Below are 20980 nucleotides of genomic sequence, written 5' to 3'. Positions count from 1 at the left end.
TATAGTCTATTAGTCAGTCTGCTCTTTCTAATGTTACTCACTGCTGTCTCCTTGCCTTTTCTGAATTGCAGCTGGTTGGATGGTAAAGGCCTGGCTGTCATCCCACTGTCCTCTAATGCAATTTGTGGCAGCAGCTGATGCCAGTGTTACTAGGCCGCCTGAGTGGGGGATTGCCCTGTGCAAGTCGGGTGGACTTCTGAGGGTGCGCAGCCATGGCTGGCATGCATTTTTGCCCCAGTGGGTGTCCTAGAAGGCCCTGTCCTATGCCCTGCAGGGCTTAAAATAAACCCTAAATATAGCCGTGGCAATGTTCAGTCAACCAATTAAACTGTTATTTTTGGCCAGCTTGATTAGTTGCTATGGGTAATTTAAATTGCAGTTTCTCTTTGGCTGAAAAACATCAAACAGTTGGGAATTATTAAGTAGTACTTTATTTTTGCCATACATATCACGGAGATGACTTTACAGTGCAGACATGCAGCATATGTCTTTATGAATGACTGCAGCAAATTCTATTTCCAGTATGCGTGACGTGAGAAGCAGTATGGGAAGTGGTTTGTGATGAATGAAGTCTTTAAAAAACCAAATGACAAATTGGTGTGTGAGTGTATGTGTTAAGTGTATGTCTGTTTAAAGCCACTGAGTATGTGTTAGTCATTCTTATCTAGCACACACTCACTAATAACTTGTCAGATCTCAAAAGTTTTAAATGACAGTTTCCGTAACATTTTCTCAGCTTGTTTCAGCTGGTTGCCATCTGTTGAGTGCCTTTGAGAAAAGCACTTAACCTACAACAACTAGATATGAGTACAGTTGCTTAGAGGTTCTGTGAGGCTGTTGTTGAGTGTCTGTACTTTTAAATCAACTTCAACTGTAATAGTGTGCTATAAACACATTTACAAGTGCCCACATTTTTCTCGTGTATCTATATATCTATATATATATTTTAATGCTCTGCAACATTTAGTCAACCTGTGCTATGGTTACACACCTCTTTGCTTAACATTGGTTCACCATTGAGTCCCAGTCATTGATTTTCCTAGAATTCTTTTCATTACAGCCCTGATTTGAAACAAAATGGACAAAACTGGGCAGAATGAGACTCGCCACGTCTTCACTTTAGCTTAATTTTCTCAGTTTTCAGCTGTTGGTTCTGAAATTTGCACAAGAGTAGATACTGATATCTCTGTTTCATTTATGGAGGATTTGCATCTCCTTCAACTGCCAGGTATTATCTCTACACTTAGTCTACAGCCACACCAGCTGCTCTGTGAGACTGTACTAATTACGAGTTCAGGTCACGTTGGATGTTTTGGAAAGGGTAGAGAGATTCTTTTGTAATTTGTTTGGTTGTGCAAGCATTGCAATTAAAACTACTATGCAAAAAATACTATACTATATATTTAAAGGATATAAAAGGACATTTAAAAATCCTAAACAAGTAAAAAAAATGTTTAACTTAAAATAAATGAATGAAGCATAGCTGTTAGCATGCTAACCTACCAACAGTGTTTGTTTTAAGTTACTGAAATAGTGAATTGACATTTAATAATTAGCACTAAACACAAAGAGCAACTCAAGCAGGAACCTCTAGGGCAAAAACTAAGCAAAAGTACTTCTTTGAATGGCCACTTGAGGCTGCTCCAAAAGCATGTTTAACGACTGGTACAGAAACTAAGCTAGCTAGCAAATGCTAGGTTGGGTTGACGGCAACTCCCCAAGCAATACTCTGTCATATCAATATGTTCACATCCATTGTCCATCATGGCAACAGTTAAAATGCCAAAAAGTCAATATGCTCCTTGCGCTAGCCTTGTGAAGACATCTCCATGGCTACATCTTTTATCGAGCACTGTCATTGTCATTGTCCATATTTCGTTGATCATTTTGAACTAGCTTTATGAAAACTTCGTTCAGTATCAGTTTTTGAGTCATTCATTCAATTCTAGAACAGAATTGAATAGAAATATCCTTCATTTTCCCTCACTGGAGAAATTTAGGTATTCTAGCATCAAAGTGACAGATGGATTCATTTACTCATTCATTCACCCAGCAAGGCACAACTTTGCAGTTCCCAAAGGTAGAATGCTGTCTCACATGATTTAACCTACCTTCTGCCACACATGGACAACTTTTAGAATCTTAAATTACTATGACATCAGTTATATGGTATTCTGGGCTAGCGGTAACATCAAATGTGGGCAATTTATTTTCCTTCTCTTGATGCAGTTGGCTGTCTTTTCACTGGAAACTACTCTGGCTACCACTTCTACAAACAGAAAATGCTGAATTCTTTTTGAAGTCAGCCATACGCAGATGTCAGTGCCAGGTGAAGTGCTTGTGGAAAATAGACCGTTGGTATAAAATCTGTTGATCTGGCTTTTTTTTTATGTGCGTCTGTTTACAAATGTATGACATTTTAGGGCTTTCCTCTAATATCAGTGTAGCCAAATGGAGCCCTTTTAGTGCTTTCAGTTGCCAATTATCCACCAATGAAACCAAAAGGAAAAATCTAGGTCATGGAACTTTACTGTTACTGTATTTCCACCAAATAGCACCACACTCAACCGCAGGGTGTGACATTGTTTAGCATGAGGGTCACAAAGGCCCTTTAGCTAAGCTGCTGTGAGAATTGCTACATTTGGGTGGGTTTTTCCTTTTCTTTTTTTAGTTATTATATTTTTCGTGTGTGTCAGCTTCCTGTTGCTTGGGATAGATCAGCAGTGACACACAACTCAATTGAGAGGTTACTTTGGGGCAGGGCTTGATAAGTAAAACTCTGCTGGGATCCCTTTAGGGCCTTTTAAGGGAGAGAGTGAGAAGCTTCAGAGGGATGTTTCCCCAGTCTGTCGACCTTCCTGTCAAATAGTCAACAGTTTTCCAGAAGAGAAGCTGCTGTTCCTTTATGCCTGAATCTCTTGTGTTTTTTGCCTGTCTGTGTTTGTGAAGTAATGAGAGCAGTAAATAGAGAGACAGAAAGGAGAACATTTAAAAGAAAGTATGTTTACAGGAGGCAGGGAGTGCGATTGGATGCTAATATTTACAGCGATACAATGTCATTTGATGTGTTTATTTATGCTGAATGGGATGGATGTTTTGCTTTGTAGAAAATCATTTAGAATGATGTCAGCCTTCATGAACTCTTGGTTGAATTTTTGTGGGTTTGGCAGTCACTTCAGTGAGTAATATTAAAGCTCCACTCACAGTCTGAAAAATAAATGAGATGATTAAGAAACATGAATTCAGTTCAATTATACAGCGCCAAATCACAACAACTATCGCCTGAAGGCACTTTATATTGTAAGGTAGACTACAAACTGTAGGGAACCACAGAGTATTTACACAAACCTCTGGATTGGCTACACTTGAACTGTAAGAGAGAGAGAGAGAGTTTCTGTCTATTAATTTGGGTTTTATCTTGAAATTAACTGGTTTCGGTAATCAGGGTAAACTGTAGCTTTGTTTGCACACTATCTAATCATTTAACTTTTATTACTTGGGAAAGAAGAGGGGAATGTCTGGCAAGGCCAGTGACCGTGTAGCCTTGAAATGTTGCATCTGTTAAAGTTTTTGGGACCTTGAAAGTGTCAGCATTCTGACAGACTGGTCTACCCTTGGCTTCAGCTGCAGGTGCATGATATGCACCTAATTTTCTTTTGCTTGTTCTCCAGTTGCACTCATGACTTGTGATTTTATTTTTATACTGTGTAGTATTAATTCACAAGAAAATGATGGCTAAAGCTATAAAATAAAGGCAGAAATTGCAGTAAACTGGAATTTTTTTTGACATCCTAATCATTCAAGGCTCTACAACCATTAATACATTTAGTGTCTCTCCACCTCTCTATAGTGCATGTTTACGGTCTGGTGCAAAAAATGGTTTAGGTTTCTTATTTTTATTATTTATTTTTATTGTCTTCTTGGGAACTGTATTTAAATAATAAATATATATATATATAATTTATGAATATAAACTTTACTATTTCATCCAAATATGATGACTTCTTGAGGACTAACTAGGTCACACAGATCTTTCTTGTGGGTCGGATTGAGGTTCACGTGGTACAGAAGGTCACCTGTTGATCAGGTCGGTGAGTCGACATCTGATACACTCAGGGTTCGATATCCTTGGACAAGATACTGAACCCTGACTGGAGTAACAGCGCTGTATGATTGCGTGTGTGAGATTGGGTTAATGAGAAACTTAGGAAGATACATTTTCAGTGCCCAGCTAGAGTAGAAAAGCACTATATGTTAGTAAATTGCCAATCCATAAAAGTTATGCATTAGTAGAATTCTTTGAACAACAGGTGGGTGGCAGCTAGGATGCTAGTTAGTTTCGTGGTTAATTGTACTAACAACCCAGCCAAGAAGTCAGTTATTCAGTTTTAGTGTGTGAAACTGTAATATTTTATTACTCTGACACTTTATTCTATCCAGGTAAAATCTCTTTGTTAAGAGTGACCTGGCAGCAAAGACAAGGGAAAAAACAGCATCCAAATTGGAGTGAAATTTCATTAACACTATATTCTTAGTCCTTTGAAATTGACTTAAACTCCCTAATTGTAACCTCTTCTGTCAGTTTCACGGAGGTGTTTCTTACTGTGACTGCACCTTGCTACCATCTCATCCAAAATATGGTCACTTCTTGTCTAAAATTCAAATGGCGGCAGCAATAGTGCTAAACCTGACGCTTCAAATGAGACTTTGGACGACCTTTAGCTTCAAAAGTTAAAATGACGCCTCTGGATAAATACGTTACATGCATTTGGTCAAAACCCAGTTAGATTCCACCTTTCAAAGTCATTCTCCTCTTTGAATGTCTGACATGCTGAGTCAGACAGATGTGGATGTGCTCAGTGCTGCGCAGCAGTTCAGTAGACGGATGATTGTGGCTTTTAACTGTCCTGATGATCCTATTTAATCTGACATCTTGTTTGCTTTTAGACGACGTGAGATCTGCTTAAACAGCAGATTGAGTGGCAAATGTCAGCTCACTCTGTCTTCTCATATACTGGAGCTCCAGACCTTTCAGCTCACAGCTTACCAGGGTTGGACGGCTTTACTGCTTCTCTTTTTAAACAAATAAGGAGTCCTGTGGTATTAAAGCATTTATAGCTTCTCCATGATTTTTACAAGGACTTTGAAACACATGGTTTTGCGGCTTGAGAGGGAAAAGTCAGTGTGGAAAACACATTTGTGTGGAAAATAATAACGTTCTAACACCTGGGTTGTCTGACACAAAGAGACTTTGTCTCTGCTGCTTTATAATGGACGGCAGGGCTGTGAGGCTTTATTAAGTCCAGTATTAGTTTGGGACTGTAGCTTCAAGGCTCCAATGAGCTGTGAAAAACTTAATGAGGAGAACAAAACATCCTGGAGCACTGTGCTGCAGCTTACCTGACACAGTGTTGTGCAAGCATACCGTGGCTACACCATATTGTACACATAGTATAGATGGAAAAATAGCTTTAAAAGCAGAGCCTCCACTTCCAGAGAGAACAGGGAAAACCATCCCTCCCCCTCATTTCCCAGCCTTCTCTGGAAAAAAGAAAGAATGAAACTGGATTTTTTTTTTTGCATAATTGTGCATTTATGTGACAGATTGCTCTCAAACACAAGTGTTTTAGGAACATTTTTCCCTTTCTTTAAGCATTCACTTGGATCTTGTTGCTAGTTCTGTTATGTGTCTTCATTTTGGATGTTACGATTCAGAGCACAGTTACATATTTCACTTCAGGCCCTGAATCCACCTTGTTACTGCAAACGTAGGCTGAAAGAAAGCAGAGAAAAACAGAACTGAAAGCTGAGAGCACACACAGAAACCAAAGTCCCATCTGTTTCACCGTGGTTGGAGTTAACAGAAATCTCTGTGTCCAGTGTGAAGGAGCACTCTGTTGAGGGAAGACAAGAACTTTTTGATAGCCCAGAGCAATTACGTTCACATTGAACTCTTTCCAGATTTTTTCTGAGTAAGTGGAAAAAACTCCTTTTTTTTGCCAAGCAGACTTCAGGCTTATTATGTTCCAAGTGAGTAATAGTAAAAATAGTCCTTAGCACATGATCTGATACCTGTTAATTCATATTACCAAGTAATGATGCTCGTGAGCAATCATTTGTGAATGTGTATAACTTTCCATCATTTCCTGACACTCAAAGGCAGTGAGTTTATTGCTGGTCAGTGGTATTCAGAGCAACTGGAGCTAGATTGTGTGACAGTCACCAACACAAGCCAGGAATGTCACGGCAGGTCACCCCACACAGCTGACAGTGGGGGGAATGTGTCCCACGTGTGCACACACTGTCATTGCACATTAGGTTTCTCACTGATCTTTCCACATGCACACGCTCTCCCTCTACCACAACGAGTAACTCGTTGCATTTTCCTCTGTTAGCGGTTGACTTAATCTCCTCCTGGTCGAAGACACCAAAGATGGAGGAGTGAAGCTTGTTAGCCTTCCACAGTCAGATTCTGTGAGGCTTTGACAGAATATGCAAAAAAACTACCCTAAATGGCAAACTCGACTCCTCCGTTTCACTGAAAAAGGAGCTACACAGACTGGACTTACGTAAAAGGCACGACTTGCTTCATAGATAAAGATGCTTATCAGATGATAGACTGCTGTAAAACTAAACACGGCCTCTTATGCTTTTGTGTGTCTCCTGCCCGCTGGCTCTCTGAGGGGCGTGTCTGCCCTCCCAGGAAGCACAGGTCAACAGCAACCCTGGAAAAAACTGCCTGTTGTTTGTTTTCTTATCTGAAAGTTCAAATTACTGCCAATTCTGGCCCTCCTGTAGGGCTGTAGCTACACTTTGACACGGCTTAGACGCTCCAGTTGCTCCAGGGCAACTTCGAGCCTGGTGAGGGCTGCGTTTGAAATGTTTGGAAAGTGCATTTGGAATGAGCTCTGTGCGCAATAATTTAGCCTTAGTTAAGTTGTTACAGCTGTTGACATTGTTAAAAGAAGGACTAAAGCCAATTCCATGACCTCCTGCTTACATTATTTATGTTTGGCCTTTACCATCATTCCATGAATTCACAGCTGAAGGCCAAGAGAGATGTGAGAGCACATTAACATAGCCAACTGACATACTGCATATAATGTGCTTAAATTCGTGGTACAGTTGCAGCATTTTAATTCTACTGTCAACTGATAGATCTGATTAATTTCAACTGATTTTGAACTTTACAGTATTACATTTAAAAATTTGTGATAACCTGAATTTCATAGAGGGGGGGCAACTGACATATGAGGGTGTTTTCAACAGGAAGTGCACTTCACATGCAATCAGAACCAGTGTCCTGTATTGCCAAACTGCACAGAAGGACACATAAATCAAGTTTAAGGAAACTGAATTAACATCTGAAACATAGCCAAGGAACAGTCAGAAGCACTACTTTTTTCTCTGGTCATGAGATCTGCTAAGTTATAGTCATGGTAAAAGGTTGTTGGGGGCCCAAACTACAAGGATTCTCTGTGGCTTCCAGTAGGAGGCAGTGGGCTGCTGGCATCGGTCATGGAATAGAGACAGACTCACTGGTGTCAGTTTTAGGAGAGCTGAAAGCGGCTCTGGACGAATCGATTTAAATCTGTCAGACATGCGGCGAAAGTCCCACCATCCATCCTGGGAAAGGAGCATTACGGGCAGTAGCCAGAGAGATGCCTCAAGCAGAAACTCCCTGTCATGTGTGGTGAAGACAGAAAAAGATGATGAGGCACTCTGAGAGTGTGGGAGAGCAGCAGGACAGGAAGGAGAGAGACAAAGTGCTGAAAGACAAATCAGTTTTCACAAGCAGAAATTAAGAGGCAGATAAAGTAGAGGGTAAGGGGAGAGGAGGATTGGATTCTCTCTCCTCTCACTAAGCATCGATCAGTCGTGGTTGGGTTCACGCTTGGCAGCAATTTGTTTAGATGAAGCGGCGTGTAAGGTGGGACCTGTTGTTGCAGCAGGCCTCTGGTTTTAATTTTTGGCCTTTAAAAAGGCTGTTTCTGCCAATTCACCGACATGATGCATGAGCCAATTTATACTCACATTGTTTGGAGAGAAACATATGTGTCACGGTATTAATATCCTAGAGCTAGATATTGTTTCCCCCACTGTTGCTTCTCTGCTTATGTTGGCTGACTGCATCATGGCTTTACAGAGTAAGCACAGCCCCTGGTGGATCATTGTTCTCATAACAACAGACCTGATGATCAAAAAAGCTGACAAATGGACTTTTAAGGAAATCCCCAAGGATTTTAAAAAAAGCTTTGGGTTGACATCAGGAACAGTAGCTGAAATAGCGGAGATTGTATTCCAGAGTGGAGATCAGTGTGTGGATTCCAGGCTTTGGATTAATGTCCTCTGTCTCAATAGCTGATGGGTTCGTTTAAACAAAGCTAAAATGACTGCATCGCTCCAGTGACGCTACTTAGTCCAGTTCCAGCATAGTGAATCTCAGTGGAAGCCAGTGAGTCAGAGCGTGGGTGGGGTGGAGTGGGGGGGCAGGGGGAGACCTTTGGGGACCCATTTTGCTCCATGTCAACCACTTATACTTTTTCATTTAAATGACTCCCTCTTTTCCTCCTTTCTGTAAATAGAATGTGACTCAGAGATAACGTTCTTGTGCTCGCCTCTCCATCAATCATATTTCCAAATCTCAAGAAGGTAGAAAATTATAAAGGGAGCCACCTGCTGCAGCCGAAGGTCCACACGAGAGCTGATCTCTGGTCTTTAGCTGCCTTGTTTTTAAGGTCGTGTTGTCTCAATTCTTAGAATTCCTCAGGAGTCTTGTGTGTAGCAGTATGGTAGGAAAAATCACCCTCCCTGAAGACATTTGCAGGCTGCTTGCTGTTTGCCTGTCAACATTAATGATAAAAAGAAAACCTCCCGTATATGCATTTTCCTGCGTTATATACATAGCCTGTGAAATCACAAAAAAATAATGATGAGATGGTTTTTAATCAAATTAAAATAACAGGAAACTTGTGATAAACTATGGAAAACAAAATCTGCTGAGATCACACTGGCACTGTTGACAGGCTGTGTTTTGTCAGGTTCAGTCCATTGGCTTAACTATTTTATCACAGACAAACACGCGGGCGATCTCTCTTGATGGGGAGCCCGGTCTCCTGCTGACTGCTGCCTTGTGCTCTAAGCCGGTACATTGGGCCGGAGGTCTGAGTGGCTGGGTGACCTCAGACAGTAGGAATGTTTTGTCTGGATTGTCCACAGCAGGGCTACCGGTCTGATGTCGGTGGAGCAGCAGAGCTGAGAGCCAGCGGGACTTTGAAACACTCAAAGGGTGAAAGTATCAAAAATTGTGGTTGGTTAGAGGAGGATTAGATCTGCCTAATTTTCACCAATACTTCTTAGCCAACAGGCTTCAGTTCATCTCAGAATGGTCAAAACATACCTTCTTAGATGAGCCCTGGCTAGATGTTGAACAGGCACTATGCAAGGATCTAGAGATTTCAGACCTACCATTTATTAGCTCAAACATCAAAAGACATGAATGCTTTAAAAGTATCAACATCAGCTTCTCTCTGACAGCATGGTGGGAGTTTCTAAAAATAACGGAGTCTTCATTAATCCCATGCAAACGTACACCTATCTGGAATAACCCTGACATATTACAAAACAATAATATGATTAATTTCCCAGAATGGAGTTGTAAAGGAATTAAATACTTAGAACATATATTAGAGGGAACAGAATTTATTCCATTTGACAGACTAGTTGCACAATATGGGATCAACAAGAAAAGATTTTTAGAATATCAACAAATTAAATCCAGAGTAAAACAGAAATTTAACCTCAGTCAAGTTGAATTACAAACACCACCAAGTGCGGCACATTTCCTTACTCTTAAATCCCCCAAATTATTATCTAAAATGTACGGAACACTTTTTAAATTAGATGAATCAATATCCCTTCCTATTGCAAAGTGGGAAGCAGATTTATCAGTCAGCTTAGACCAAAACTTCTGGTCTCAGGTATGCTTAAAAACCTTTAAATTGATTAAAAATCCCAGTCTGCAATTAATACAATACAAAATACTACATAGAGTGCACTATACAGGTCATCGGATGTTCAAGATGGGCTTTACATCTTCCAACAACTGCTCACACTGTCAGGGCAATACACCAGACAATTACATTCACGCTCTTTGGTTCTGTCCACCAGTGCAGAAGTTTTGGCGCGAGATATGTGAAGACTTATCAAAGTGTCTGAAATGTAACATTCCAATTTCCCCCTTAGTGTGTTTGTTGGGCAGCTTAGATAATGTCACTTCAGAAAAGAATATCGCCCATATGGTTTTCACTGCCCTATGCATAGCCAAGAAAACAGTCCTCATGAACTGGAAAAATAAAAATAATCTTAATTCTAACCAATATAGAAATTATCTATTAGATTACATTAGTCTTGATACAGCCTCTGCCACCACATCAGATCAATTGCTCTGGGCTCCTTTGATCAGCTCCATCACCTAGTGGGGGTGGGGGGTCATAGTTTGGTCCCGCCTTCACTGTTGTGATTGGTGTGGGGGTAGGGACAGGCTTAGGGCGTCGGGGGGTTCCCCGGAGGCATCTTCCTTGGGGGGCTCAACCCGGGGTAGCGGTCATGTCCGGTTGGGGGCTCTTTTGGCTCTCGGGTGACTGTTTCCTCGTGGCTGCGTGCAGCGGGGCTAGGGGAGGGTCTGTGCTGACGGACGTGGGTTACTGACCTGGTAGCCTGTCTGCCCCTGGGTGGGTCCGGGATGGGCGTGAGGTTCTGGGGGCGCTCCGTCTCTGGGCTGGGGCCCGGGCCGGGCCTCGGGGCCTTGGGTCTTGTTTTGTGTGTTGCCGGGGTTGTGGGCGGGTGGGTGCATGGGGGCCCATCCCTGGCGCAGGGTGCCGCCGGTGCGTCGAGCCGCCTGGGGGGCTCTTCAACTGGTGGGGGAGATTGTCACACCTTGCAGGAGCTTTCCTCTCCTCAGGAACTCTCTGCAGGAGGGGGAGATACAGGAGAGGTGGAGGAAGATCTCAGCCTGGGCGTCTATTGTCTCATGTAGTCTGGAAGATGAGTGGATGGTGGGGTGGGTGCAGTTTTCTCTGTGGTGGGGTTGGGTGGACTGTCCCGGGCTCTGTGGGGCCGGGGAGCGCTGCTGCGCTGGGCCCCGGTCTGGATGGGCCTGGGCCCCCTTTCCCTGGCGGGTCGCGGAGTATGGGAGTGCCTACTGGGGTCAGCGGGGGAGCTGACCCCAGGGAGGGGTCACCTGCCCCTCCCTTCCTTCCCTCCCCATCTCCAGTTGCCTCCCTCTTCCCGCTCCACCACAACCACCCACACATGCAGGGCCTTGGAGTAGGGGTATGTCACCAGGGTGCAGAGGAGGCTACCATTACCATCAGGGTGTACACCTCACCCCTGGCGTCGTTGCCCACCTCTCAATTTTGAATACACGTAGACATTGAGGGCTAGCAGGAGGGACCATGCGCTTACCTGCTGCTCTCTGGCAGGTAGCTCCAAGCCCTCCTGGGTTTTAATTGCACCTTAGAACACACATGCATCAACACTACAATGAGCGGGTGGAGGGAGGTTTGGAGTCTTCTCTCACCCCCGTTCTCTGCGGCCTGCTGGAGCGGGGGGGCTAGGAGGAGTTGGCCGTCCGACTGCGGTCTGGAGTGTGGGGCCTCCCTGCTGCTGCGGAGTCGGGGCGGTCTGCCTCTCCCCACCGCAGGGAAAAGGGTAACACCACCTGGGTCTGGGTGCAGTTCCCCCCTCCAGGGGCAAGGGTACCTAGACCCGGTTTGTAGAGTACGCTTGGGGAGTGTGATCGTGTGTACAGCGTCTCTTTATGTCTGTCTCCACGTTGGTTGAGTGTGGAGTGAGTGCATATGAGAGCATGAGGGTGGGAATGGATGTTTGTGTCTGTGTGTGCCTGTATGTCTGTGTCTATATGTCAGGTTGGGTATCAGACGCCACCTCTCTGGGGACATCTCAGGCCCTCCAAGGTTTGGAGGCCTATCTCCACCCACCACCACTTCCCCTGCCAGTGGCGGACTCCCTCAGGTGTCGGTGCGTTGGTGGTTCTTTGTGTCTGGGGGTGGGCGTCCGGGTACACACCGGCTCACTCCTTGGCGGCCGCTTATTGGGGCCTGGAGCCTGGGGCTCGCTCGGGCCACTTTGGAGGTGGGGTGCCCCCGGCCTCTCGGCCTGGGGCTCGGTCACTCAGGCACAGCTGGCTGCCGGCGGAGCTCACGGGCGCGTCACTGCAACTCCCCCTGGCTTCTGCTCCGCGGCTGCTGAGTGAGCCCTCATCTGGGACTCTCCTCAGCTCTTTCTGGGACAGTGGCGCGGCTGCCCCTCTGTTGGTCTTCCTTGGTCTCTTGTGTTCTGGGGGCCTCTGGATGTCTGGAGTTTTGATCTCCTCCATACCTGCTTCATACCCTGGAGGACGGGGCTGTGGCCCCCCCACACTCCCTAGCAGATCGTTACATGGAGAAACCTTTGGAATGCAAGCATGCTGATCCACACAGGTATGCACACACGGGTATTCACAGACGCGGACTACAGCTTTCTTTGCTGCTGCCTCAAAGCACATTGTGCGCTGTCTATCTTGCGTGCTGCACAATATCGTTTATTATTTAGTATCTACTGATATCTACTGCTAGCTAGTTTATTGTGATGGTGCCATTTTTTTTTATTATGTTGCTCTTTGTTGTTTGCTTTCTCTTCTGTTTTTTTTCTCCATACAGGTGACCCAGGTGTTTTGTTTTTTTTGTTTGTTTTTTTTTTCTTCCTTCCCCCCCTTCTCATCGTCTCTTCTCCCCTTTGGTTTTCTTTCTCTCCCTCTCTTTCTTTCATTCTTTCTCCCTGTCCTATCCCCCAGTCATGTCTGTCCCGTTTGTAGCAACTGAAAATAAAATAAATTCATAATTATAATAAAGGTCAATCAAATGGACCAATATGGCAAGGCCATGATGATCCACTTGGTAAAATAAATCCGCTTGGCATCTTTCTTGGCCTTAACACAACAATTCTGATGGCTAAAGATCCAAACGGGACACAAAAAAAGAAAAAAAAATTGTGGTTGGTAAAGTTGTATGGAACAATAAGAGGCCACATAGGAAATAAACAAACTATCAAAGTGGTATCACTGAAAAACAGCTGTCCACGTGCTGCTTTGTAGCCACACAGTTGCACCTAATTTTGTTGCTGAGAAACAAGTGTTTGCTTAACCTGATCAGCAATGAAATTTCAACTGCATCACTACAGGGGAGGCAAAGCTGTCTGTTGTGTTTTTGTAGCTTATTGCTCATGGAGCAAGCACAAAAGTCTTTACCTATAGTAAACATTTATGTAGCACAATCAAATGTAATCCTATTGGTTCAGAGGAAATATTTTCCATTAGTGATCATTCGAGGTGACTTTGGTCTATATGAGATTTTCAGGATACTGAAAACATTAAATGTATAGCAGAAATGCCATGGCAGAAAAAAGTAATATTTATGAGGTCTTTGGACAGGATCATCTTTATCATCTTCATGAGAACTTTTATGACCTCAGAAATGAAAATATTTTGAAAGCTCGGGGTTATGAATGTTTTCAGAAATAGCAGAAGCCACTGAAGCTAATTTTTCAAAGGATGTAAAATTGAAAAAAAAAAACCAACCAACAACATAAAAATGAACATTTCAGTCCTGAAAGCTTCTTTTGGCTGTTCCCTTATTTACAAGAACATTTGATTTGGCAGATTGCCCTTCCTAATAGAGCACACAAGGAATTTCAGTATATATAAAGGTAGATAATGCCCTATCATTTATGTGACTTTGGGGCCAGAGTTGTTTGTCTTACAGCATCATCTGTGGCAAAGTAACTTTGGCTGTAGTTGTAGTTTGAGACAAATATGTCGTGTGATGCCTGGTCCAGCAGCAGAGGTGATCCAGCGTAACACCAACGACTTGCCTTCCATGACATCTATCACAAGATCCATTTGAAGGCAGCTTTACACAGCTTTTTATGACCACAATGGCCAGTCTGTGTGTGTCTGTGTGATGTGATATGATTTATTGTTTGACCAGTCTCAGAGTGTCAGCAGTTACTTGACCAAAAGCTATTTAAAAGCAACTGTATTGTATTACTATTACTGTGGTCTTAAGTAGTTCTTTAAATCGTTGTCTCCAGCTCTTCTGAAAAAGGAAAGGTTTAAAGGCAGCGGAAGTAATCTGGAAGGCATGCATTGCAATGATAAACTCATCACAGATGGACAGATAAAGCCAACAAGTGACTGTGACTGTTAGCGAAAGGTCAAGAGAAATTTCCCTTACCAGGCCTTGACAAATAAATCTTAGCAATTTACAGGCTGTCCTGTGGCTAATAAATGCTCGTGTAGCTTGGCAGGATACTTCTAAAGCCAGAGCAGCACAAACTGAACAGGAGCTCTGCCTAGACATTACAAAAGCCCTGCTCCTCATAACTCTCATTCCTTTTCGAAACGAGTTATGAAACACTGCTAGGGGCTGAGAGATTCATCCCTGTGTAACCTTGAAAAGCTGAAGAGTGTGCGTTTGACATTGTAGCCTGTATTTGTTCTAGTTTGTAACCGCATGAGCAGCTGCAGGCCTTTTTTCTTTTTTTACATTTCTCTAAAATATTTGAAAATATAACATAGGAAACTGCACTGATCCAAATGCCAGGAACTAAATACTTAACAGGATTTTAAGATGCTTGAACCTCTGAACAGTATGTGTTTTATGCTTTTATGTATTGTATTTAGTTAAAGTTCAAAGCAGGTATTTCTTAGACAACAGCCTTAGACAATGTTTTCTAGATTTAATATAACAAAATCTTCAACCTGACTACAAACCTCTGGCTCATTTTTAATCATACTGGTAACACACAAACACTTTTTGCTCATTTTCTGGTTTATTTTCTGAACTTAATCAAGATTATGTTCTGACTTAAAATATTGTAGCTAAGCTTAAATGCAGGCAGCATGGCGTGGAGGTGTAGACATTAGTCTAAGAAATATGCTTTCTCTTAGAATTTTAGGACAAATGTGTAGTTACTGCTAGTAGTTAGCTTACTTTGATTAGATGTGGATCTGACATCTTCACAGTGATGGTGAGGTTTCAAACTAAGAAAAGAACTTCATGTATTCTCATCTGTCTAGAAATACAACATATTTTGATTCTGGCTAGCACGTCCTTTTTTTTTTTTGCTCCTACTTGTACTAAGCTAACTATCCTGATGTTGTGTCTGTCACCAAGAGTTTGCCAAAACTATGAAGCCGAGTATTATGAAACTTATTGGAGGAAGAACCTATAAAATGTTGGTGTGAATACCAATCACCTCTTGTACTCTTACTCTTACTCTTAGAGTATCTTCGTTCCTTTCGTATTGTCACAATGTGTGCAATATTTATGTTTAACTTTAATGTTACTTGTTTTAAAAACTAAAGGTTTCATAACTGTAACAAATAACTCTTTCGCAGCTTATTTGAGTGCAGCTGTGGATTAATTTAATCCATATTAACTTTGACATGGTTGCCCATTGCAACTAGTGCAAAAACAGGCTGCACTGATGAGCTGGGTCATGCTCATCGGTGCAGCCTGACTCAGTCTGACTAGGACGTATTGACTGTTTGCTGTTTATAAATTAGACTGCAAACCTCTCTGTGGATAATTGCAGTGACTCTGAGCTGGACCTCCAGCCAGGTGACCAGTGCAATCACCTTCTTGTGCCCTGGAAGTTGGAGGTATTGCACATTTGACCTCTTGCTGACCAGCTGATCACAGCAACTACTTGCAGTCAGTCACCAAATGTAAAAAAACAACAAAACAAAATCCCTGTTAATCTCATTGACAGAAGCATAGCAAAGCATATACTGTGCCTTTCTGTGTGGAGTTTCCCTGGTCTTCGTCAGAACCCCATCAAGGATCTACTGCACCTTTCATTGTGTCAGCTGGAATATATTCTAGCCCACCCACAACCATAAGTTGTATAAGTGGTTAAGAAAAAAGATGAATAGGTGGAAAGCTGATTGGTGTATTAGTATGTATACCTAGAAGTATAGGGTCTTCTGTTTAAAGGTCCTTGTAAACATCCTTCAGTTGCAATGCCTGGCTTTTCTTAAGGGAACATGTCATAGTCACAAGTGATGGGAGTGGAAAGAGTTTGATGGGCACAGATCCAGAGCGCTACTGATGTCAGCCAAAGCAAGCAGTCAAACACTTTATACGCAAGAAACACTCAGCTGTGCCCTTCTGTAAATTCACAAAACATGCTTGCATGGGTCTTTTTTCTTGTAAGACAAGTATGGAAACAAATTCTCTAGGAGTACTCCGAAATCTCCTTCAACTGCTTCCAAGAGCTGCACACTCTTGAACACACTCTGAAAAAACACACACACTCGAATATACACAGATGATTGAATTCTCCTTGACAGTAAAGAACAGCAAGACTCCCATTTCCCCTGCTGCCAAAAATGTGTCAGTCATTTCCTCCAGACGTCCTTTATTATGTGCAAGAGGCCATACAAGAGCTGAATCAAATAATAGCACTGCAACAAGGCCACCCACTGTCTGAGTGGAGATGGAGGCTAACTGATTACTAGTGGGTGGATTGATTTGCCATCATTTATTTTGTTTAATTTCTCTTTGGTAAACGCCAGTCCATTTCCTGTGGCTTTTACCACAGCCTGTTCTACTGGGTATCGGCAGGGCTTCTTTAGTAGTTGATGTTTAAGCTTACGACAGAAGTCAATGCGGTTTATTGACTAAGGATTGCTATTGATTTAGTCGCATGAGGCACTGATTATGTAGTGACTTAGCCAAGTTAGTCTCTCATCAGTTTCATTCTGATATTAAAGCTTTTCAGCAGATTTTAGGAAGTTATTAATACTGTGAGTTCATTATGTTTGGGGAAGTAGATGTTTGATTTGGGACATAGCACTGGGAGTGTCTTTTGCTTTTTGTTTTCCTCAATTTGGCAGACTAGCAGCTGTTATTTTTTGCTTGTGCTGTGTCTCTGTTGCTTGTGCCCACTGAAGGAGAAAACACAGGTTTATTGCATTTTTAGAGTGCCTGCAGATATGAAATAGCACATCCAGTAATCATTCCTCTTCCTGTGGTGCAAGCTTTAGCATGCTGGGCAAACAACTTCAGTTTACATGGATAAGGTAGCCAGGATTTGTATTTGTTTTTTATAAATTGGGCAGTTTTGAAAGCACTTCAGCTATTTCATTTTTTTCCTAGCCTAGCTTGTCATACTGGGAGGGCTCTGTTTTTTTTCTTACTTTACAAATTAGATTAGAGTTTTAATGTACTTAGCTAATCAAATACATTTTCTTTAAGGTAAACAGGTATGAAAGAGCAAATTTTGCTAATGGGGACCTACACTCAGGGTACGTGAAAGTCTTTACCCTAGCACAGGGCTCAGCAACCTTTAACACCCAAAGAGCCATTTGGACCTGGTTTCCACGCAAAAGAAAACTCTGGGAGCCGCAAATACTTTTTGACATCTAAAATGAAGATAACACTGTATACGTTGTTTTTTACCTTTATGCTTTGTGTGAACAACTAAGGTGTGTTGCTTGTGAAATCCATGAAGTCCTACAGAGAAAATTACATTTTATTTATGTAATTAACACATTTTGAACTCTTAAAGAAATATAACAAAAGGAACTAAAATGATCCATGTAGCAAACAAAAACTGCTGTGAGCCGCCACCCTTATATCGCCTTTGGGCTTTTTGGAGCCTTGACCTGGCTTTTAAAAATAATTGGAAAAAAGCACTATGCTGCTAAAAAGAAAAAAATATTTACAAAATTCTGCCTAAATATGTATTTTACCTGGTTAATGTGTGTGGCGGGGCGTGGCCTGCAGCGCTGCTGCAGGTGAGGCGGACGTACCTGAGCGCACCCGCAATCACGCCTCGCCGCCTTAACGTCTGTGCCATCTATGCTGTTGTGTTGGTGTGTGTCGGGCTGTGAGCTGAAAAGCTACAGCCGGCTGTATGCGTACAGCAACTGTGTGTGAAAAGTGGTAGATGCTGAAAAGCATGTTCATGGAAACATCATCGGGTCTGCCGTGATATGTTTACAATGGGACTTCTGCTCCTGAACCTCTGCGCACAGCGTCTGCAAATCGGGGCTATACGGAGTCACTTTCATCTTTACGCAGGACTGTAAGCTGTCATCTGTGAGGCGTGAGCGGTGTTTGTTTTTAACATAGTTCACGTTGGAGAATAGCTGCTGACATAATGTGGATCCGAAGTGCCATAATTGGCCTACTTGGGGTTGAAAGTCTCGATATATGCATGGCGTTTCGGCGGGTATACCGGCTTCCGCGAGTGTGACGCTTATTTTGAGTGATGAAAAAAATTATAGAATATATATTTTTTTGTATTTCAATATCACAATAATCTTCCAATTTAGAACTACAAGTTAAAAAAGAACTAATATAAATAAAATACACTTCAGCTAAATACTTCTAATTTATTTTCACAAACCAATAAGGACTAAAGAGCTGCATGTGGCTCCGGAGCCGCAGGTTGCCGACCCCTGCCCTAGAAGGAGTTTTTCAGAAGACCGTATAAAAGATGGACGTAGTTACCACAATTTCACCCATTGGTTTTAGGAGCTTCGGTGTTTTAGTTGCTGTCAAGTCAGTTTTTTGGAGCCGGAAATATCTGGACAAGAGGGTGGAGTGCAAAGTTATCCGCTAACGCTAGCTAGCTTAGTTAGCAGCTACATCCACAAACTGTAAAGGTGCCACGGACACACATGTCTGCTGGCTGGGGCTAAGAAACAAAATAAAATATTAAAATTTCCCTCACAAACTTCTTGGATGACCATCTTTACAGTAATTGCTATATATAGGTTTGCATGTATACATACTTCATCTCCTCCTTAAAGGGTTGGACAATCTAAATGAAACTTTGCATGAACATATCACACATTTAACTATTATTGGTTAAATAATACGATTTTACAAAAGATTTATTAGAAATCCAAATTCCCATGATATGCGTTAATCCAGATCATAAAAGGTATAAAAAAAACTTTCGATAGGGACCAAAACTGTTTGGGTTTTTTTGGTTTTTTTGTACCAGCGTCTAAAATATGCTTTTTCATCTTTTTTTATGCTGTGAAGCTTAACATGGGAGTGGGTGGGGATTGACTCTCCTTTGAAGCCAGCCTTTTGTGGCCCCTGCAGTCTGTTAGCGTTTCCTGCAATGGCCTCATTTTATTTTAGCTCCGGAAATTGTTCCTTAATAAACAATAACAACTATTTTCTAACATGACTGTTTTTGACTGCCCCCTGGTGATTAAAAAAGAAGAAGTTTACTCACAGTCACAGTAATTTTAGTAGTTTTTGGTGACTTAAAATTCCAGATTTATGTTTCTTTGTTCTGCTAAAATTACACAACTTGTAAAATACTTTCCCATCTATTTCAGAAGAATATTCCTTTGTACTCCAGCTACAGTGTGTTGCTGGAGCGTTACGCTCACAGAAAAACCCTTGTTTTCATACAGCTGCTACATGTGCAATTAGTACAAAGCTAGTTTGTTTAGGATTTAGAGCAAGAGCTGTTTTATCCTCTTATGTATTTGTGGATGCTCTGAGTGAGCACTGGCTAAACTTGGGAATTACTACAGGGATCTGGGGGTGGTGCTGGGATTCTGTGTCACTACATGGGCATGCACACGCATATACATGTTAAACGTTCACTTGCTTCTACTCCTGCTCTCTTGTCTGTATCATCTGTACAAACTACTTCCTAATGTCAATCTTTTGGAGCAGGCTGATTGATAGATACTCTACTCTGTGTCACGATTCGCTGGTTTGTGACCAAAGTCTTTGTGGCAGATTCTTCACCCAGTCTTGGGCAAAAGAGAAGGTGGAGGAAGAAAAGGAGGGGCCAAGGGAGGGGTTTTGCACGAACAGATGCCGGCACACACAGGATGTTTGTGCGTGTGTGTAAATGAGTGTGTGTGCATGCACATGGTGTGTCACAGGAACCAAAACAGAGGAGAGTCCCGGTCAGCAGACCTGCAGTAGCAAGAGCAAAGTGATCAAAGTAAGCCAGAAAAGACTCTGTACTACTCAGACGTCAGTCACAGGAATTTAGTCAGAGACACCATTGGTCCTGTCGTCATTTGAGGGGAAGGAGTCCAAGCTCTTGAATCAGCATCAGCATTGCCAGTATCTGTTATCATCACCATTCAAAAGGAGGCCTAACAGTGACAATGAGCAACCCTAGGTCTATCCAGAATGAGATTACGTCTCTAAAAGGTATTTAACATTCAGTTTTTGATTTACAGAAAAAGTGCCTATCGACAGGCTAACATACCAGGCAGCAAAGAATGAGGGTCACATTTGATTGTATCAGTCTATCTATAGGAAGGGAGGGGTGTCATTGTTTGAAAAGCAGTGGAAGCTCAGGCATGTTTAACTAGCCGCTCACAATTGTATTTTAAACTGAGAGATACCATTTTACCGTTATAATAATCTTACCTGTGTTCGGCTGTTTTAATATCTGCCTGTCTGTGCTCCAAAATGTGTGCCATTGTTTCACCGTCTGTTAAACAGATAAATACTGAAGGAGTAAAGCAGGCTGGTATTTTGATAGACACACTTGGACCTCACATTTGCCATGCAAACCCTCTATGCAAACCTGGAATATCCATTTTCTTGGCTTATCTAAAATTAATGGTGAAACTGTGCTTAATGATTACACAGGCTGGGCTTTATTTTTGTACAGTAGCTCCGTGAAAGAGTGATGGAAAATGTAGCACAGCATTCTTTGACTATCACGCAAACCAGGGAATACGAGGAATGTTGTCCACCTTTTCTTTCGCCATGCTTCTTGCTTGTTTTCAGTGTTTGCTTCCTTCCATCACAGTAAATCTTTCATAGTTGCATCATTTCAGCATGCGACCTGTCAGGTTTTACCTTTCTGAACCAGTTATTCACACGTGCTGCGTGTAGTTTCTGTTGATGAATGACTT

General features: G+C 42.3%; 1 protein-coding gene across 5 annotated transcripts in view; it reads left to right on the top strand.

Moving 5' to 3' along the window:
• plecb (plectin b) overlaps positions 1-20980 on the top strand; it is a 130234-nt gene that overhangs the window by 19045 nt on the left and 90209 nt on the right. The window contains exon 1 of one of the 5 annotated variants that reach the window (XM_085422506.1): positions 19983-20264. The exons of 3 other annotated variants lie outside the window; for them this stretch is intronic. In XM_085422506.1, coding sequence (XP_085278632.1) covers positions 20219-20264 — 46 coding nt within the window. In that variant the 5' untranslated portion in view covers positions 19983-20218. Of the gene's footprint in view, positions 1-19982; positions 20265-20980 lie in introns of those variants that run through there. One more of the 5 variants, XM_085422507.1, reaches the window with a different exon arrangement.

This window comes from Rhamphochromis longiceps, linkage group LG11, assembly GCF_057381845.1.
Source record: "Rhamphochromis longiceps isolate RC_006_pf linkage group LG11, R_longiceps_female_GT1.1, whole genome shotgun sequence".
In the NCBI taxonomy this organism is placed as follows: domain Eukaryota; kingdom Metazoa; phylum Chordata; class Actinopteri; order Cichliformes; family Cichlidae; genus Rhamphochromis; species Rhamphochromis longiceps.
This window is presented reverse-complemented; position numbering and strand designations above follow the sequence as displayed.